The following is a 5000-nucleotide window of genomic DNA, read 5'->3' on the forward strand; positions in this document are numbered from 1 at the left end:
TATCTATCTATCTATCTATCTATCTATCCATCTATCTGTCTGTCTTTCTGTCTGTCTGTCTTTCTGTCTGTCTGTTTGTCTGTCTGTCTTCCTGTCTGTCTACCAATCTCTAAATTCTATCACTCGCATTTTCGCATTTACGAATATGTTCGTTTTTACATGCATATTGTCGTGTGTGTATGTGTGTGTGTGTGTGTGCATGTATGTGTATGATGTGTATGTTTTTATGTGTGTGTTTTATACATATATATATATATATATATATATTATATATATATATATATATATATATATAATATATATATATATATATATTCGTATATGTGTCTGCACTTCTAAATGTGCATGTAAGAAAGGAAGACACCGCCTACGTGTACGTGTATGTGTTTGCGTGCGTGCATGTGCGTGTTCATGGGTACGTCTGTGTGCGTTTGTGTGAGTATGCGTTTGACTTATGTTTGGTGGTTTGTGTTCGTTCCGACATATAAATAGTCCCATATTTTTACTTCGCAATAAACTGTAAATTTTAATTTGTCAAATCTAAGAACATAATAGGAAGTAATTTTAGAAGACAATGCAGGATATCGGCGGTTAATTGAGGACAGGTTGAGGGTGTGACGTGGTAGGTGCTGTACAGAGAGGTGGTGTCGGAGTAGGTGGAATGGAAGGATTGTTTAATGGAAGAGAGTAAGGAAGGAAGTGTTAAATTATAATGGCGTAGTATCGTAAATTATGGTTATATATTACGCGTATGCAATTAAGGGCCGAAAGAGAAAGGAGAGAAAGAAAGAGGGGGCAGAAAATATGAAGAAGAAATGCGGAGGAAGATAGAGAAAGAGAAAACAAAAACATATAGATAGATAGTTACAGAGAGAGAGAGAGAGAGAAGGGAAAGAGAGGGAGTGAGAGAAAAAGAGGGAGAGAGGGAGGGAAAGAGAGAGAGAGACGGCAGACAGTCAGACAGAAACGAGAAGTAAAATACTGAAGTGGAAGATAGGCGGAAGAGGGGCGTTGGTAATTAGAGAAGATTGGTAACAAGGTAACAACAGAAATATTGAAACATACATATATGCATATGAATATACCAACCATATGTACAGGTAAGACTATACATACATCATGCATACATACATACATACATACATACATACATACATACATACATACATATATATATATATGCAAATACATTTGTACATAATTACATTTGCATATATATGCTTGTGTATGTGTGTGTGTGTGTGTGTGTGTGTGTGTGTGTGTGTGTGTGTTGTGGTTGTGTAAGTATATGGACAGTCATTTATGCATAAATATATGTGTGCATACAGAGGGAGAAAGAAATGCTGGAAGTAAGACGAAAGAGAAAAATAAATCTAACTGAGTAAAGAAGAAAACAAAAAGAGGGGGAGATGAAAGGAGAAGGTGGGGAGGAGAAATGGTCGTTAAATTGTATCATGAAGAAAGTTTTCTTCGCATAAGCAACCGAGACAAAGAAGTAGTAAGATGCCTTCCTATACGTTGTATTATTTCAACGGCCGAGGACGGGCGGAGGTCCTTCGAATGCTGTTCTCCGCAGCAGGAGTTCAGTTTCAGGACAAACGGATTGAGTTTTCGGAATGGAGCCATTACAAAAGCAGTAAGTGTATTTTCGTTTACATTTTACAGCTTTTAAGTTCGCTGCCTTGATTTTTAGAATGTAATCCAGCATTTGAACAAACAACTGCGGTTCTCCAAACAAGCCAACCGACTTTTTGAGGAGCCTTTTGATGGATTTCTTGATAAAAGAACTTCGGATACGCTCTTCAAAGGTCTCCACATTTCAACTCACTGGTAATCGCCTTAGGGATATTTACCTCCATACGCATCATGTGTCCCATGGAGAATTATAGTTATCCTCTAGTTCAGAAGGAATATAAATTAGATACCGTAAACCCTCGAGTATAATCCGCATTTTCCCCCAAAATTTAAAGGTGAAAATCCCTAGTGCGTATTATATACGAGGTTAAAAATGAAAATTATTTTCTAAGCATTGTCCGAGTCTCTATTTGCTCTCCGGTAATGTTTATTCAGACACATTTTGTGATGTCGGGCGCGAAAATACCTTAAATCATCCATAGCTTGCAGTTAGTAACATTTATTAAACATTATTACTGTTATTTCTTTATTTTCTGCGAACAAAATGCTCAAAAAAAGCTACACGTTTGCATTATGTTATATATGTACAATAATAATAAAGCACGTTACCGTATACATTTTTACAAACCAAGGATGTTATATAGGCTTCCTTGACTCAAGTTAGAGAAACGGTGCGTATTATACACAAGGTTTAGGTTTTTCAGAGATACAACCCCCTAAAAGTCCCCTGCGTATTATACTCAAGGGCGGACTATACTCGAGGATTTACGGTAATCCAATTTTGCGCATGTTCATCTTTCGAACATTTAGTAAATTGTGCAGCAACATCTTATAAAGGTATTTCGAGTGCCCTGCGCCCTCTTCGAAGGCTTCTGCACTTTAGTTCGCTGTTGAGCATTTTCTTGATGGCCTTTAATGTCCTCCATTCGGATCAAGTGTGGCATTCATTGCAATGATGATTTCAGAAGAATGGTTCGCTTAGCTGTCACTTGCAAGCAAGTATACATGGTAGCTGGTACTACACATTCACTTATTCTTTAGGTATCTTTGTATTACAAGCATGCATAAGAACCCACTTGACCTTCTCATACTTGGCTCTGAAGGATATCAAAGATGTGATATAGAGAAGAGAAAACAAAAGAGAGATATAGAGTTCTGGCTATCCATCAACGTATCTATCTATCTATCTATCTATCTATCTATCTATCTATCTATCTATCTATCTATCTATCTATCTATCTAGATATGTGTGTGTGTATGTGTGTGTGTGTGTGAGTGTATGTGTGTGTGTGTGTGTGTGTGTGTGTGTGAGTGTGTGTGTGTGTGTGTGTGTGTGGTGTGTGTGTGTGTGTGTGTGTGTATTAGCTCCTGATGAGCGAATCAACGAAGATGCTTCTGTGTTGTTCGAAATAGCCACAACATATTTCTCATATTTAAATATCTTAGTAAAAATAAGGACTCATTTTAGTATGCTGAACCTTTGTACTCTACATAAATTAACAAATAGATCAACCACTCAGATCTGAAATCTCTAATTTTCCATGACGCCTTATCTTTCTGTCATCTTTTAGATTAAAGAAATGCTAGTTCATTATTTTCTTATTGTCATTCACGTTAAATATGCAACGGTGATGCTCCAGCACGACAGCAGCTTTGAAGATGAAACATTTTAGAATAGTTTTCAATAGTTATATATATAATACAGTTCTATATTTAAGGGATGAGGAATTATGTACATTGACGGATATTAGTCATCATCTTGTTTGTTGCTAACACAATGTTTAGGCTGATATACCCTCCAGCCTTCATCAGGTATCTTGGGGAAATTTCGAACCTAGGTTCTCATTCCTAAGCTATTTTTCGATGTTATTATTATTATCATTATTATTATTGTGATTCTTCTTCTTCTTATTATTATTATTATTGTTGTTATTATTACGGTCACTGCCTGGAATCGTACTCGGAGTATTGGGGTTAGTAGTCCGAGATCTTAACCACTATGCCATATGCTCGTGGGCAATCATGGAGTGAATTTTAGGGCTTAAAAATCTATTATACTTCTATCCTTCCTTAATACCTATTTCTTTACTACTCACAAGGGGCTAAACACAGAGAGGACAAACAAGGACAGACAAACGGATTAAGTCGATTATATCGACCCCAGTACGTAACTGGTACTTAATTTATCGACCCCGAAAGGATGAAAGGCAAAGTCGACCTCGGCGGAATTTGAACGTAACGTCAGACAAAATACGGCTACGCATTTCGCCCGGCGTGCTAACGTTTTTGCCAGCTCACCGCCTTCCTTAATACCGGTTCCCTCATGCTGTTCACATCTGCACTCGGTCTGCTTAGGAGGTTGATGTGTCCTAGCATATGTGCTGCTTCTTTTAGTCTTCGTATTTTCCAGTGGTGTCCTCTGTCTATTATTTTAACTTCATCACACAGGGGGAGATGGTCTCCATTTTTCCATGCATGATCAGCTACACCCGATTTATCAATATCTCCCCGTGAGGCCTTTCACATAGGGTAGACAGACTGTGGAGAGATTATAGGTTTCATCCACTCTTTTTCTTCATAATTGGAGTGGAGAGTATACTTTTGGAGTAGTTGTTGCTTAATAGATTGTTACTGAACTTGGTGGGTATCACGGGTATCGATGTTTTAGGCAATGAGCAATGCCACTTTTTACACTGTATGGATGGTGGGAGTTGAAGTTGAGGTATCGTCCAGTGAAGGTCGGCTTGCGCCAGACGGATGTCCTGAATCCATACTTGGCGCGTGTTATTAAAACGTCCAGGAATGCTAGCTGATTGTCTTTTTCTTTTTCCATTGTGAGCTGTATGGATGGCTTTATTGAGTTCGCATGATCTAACAGCACTTGGACATATTCCTGGTGGGACCAGGGTGTGAAGGTGTCATTAACATATCGCAGCCATAGGGTCAGTTTAATGGTGTTGATCCTAAAGCCAAATTCTCAGAGTATCCATGTATATATTAGCTATTATCGGTGATAATGGCGAACGCATTGCTAAACCCTCTTCTTATCGATATACATCAGTTTCCATACTGAAGTAGGTAGAAACTACCTACTTCAGTATGGACACATATATATATATGGCGTAGTGGTTCAGAGCGCGGGGTTTGGTAAACAGACATGTGTGTGTGTGTATGTGTGTGGAGGGGTGTCTATCTGTGTGTGCGTGTGTGTACAGGGTTGGCTGATAATAAATCAAACTTCCGTAAATGCTATCTGTAATTCTGCATTGACTCGAATGAAGAAATATGTCGCTCAAGAAGTACTTGAGTTTGAACAATTTTCATGATGTTTCATATTTAGATGTAAATCTTGGAATTAAATGGTT

General features: G+C 38.0%; 1 protein-coding gene across 1 annotated transcript in view; it reads left to right on the forward strand.

Moving 5' to 3' along the window:
- Window positions 1-1419: 1419 nt before the first annotated feature.
- The window catches only part of LOC115211940 (S-crystallin SL20-1-like), a 22228-nt gene continuing 18647 nt past the window's right edge, over window positions 1420-5000 (forward strand). Inside the window, exon 1 of the mRNA XM_036502846.1 lies at window positions 1420-1636. Within this exon, the coding sequence (XP_036358739.1) occupies window positions 1504-1636 (133 nt within the window). The 5' untranslated portion in view covers window positions 1420-1503. The remainder of the gene's footprint in view (window positions 1637-5000) is intronic.

The sequence above is a fragment of the Octopus sinensis genome, linkage group LG5, assembly GCF_006345805.1.
Source record: "Octopus sinensis linkage group LG5, ASM634580v1, whole genome shotgun sequence".
NCBI classification, from domain to species: Eukaryota; Metazoa; Mollusca; class Cephalopoda; order Octopoda; family Octopodidae; genus Octopus; species Octopus sinensis.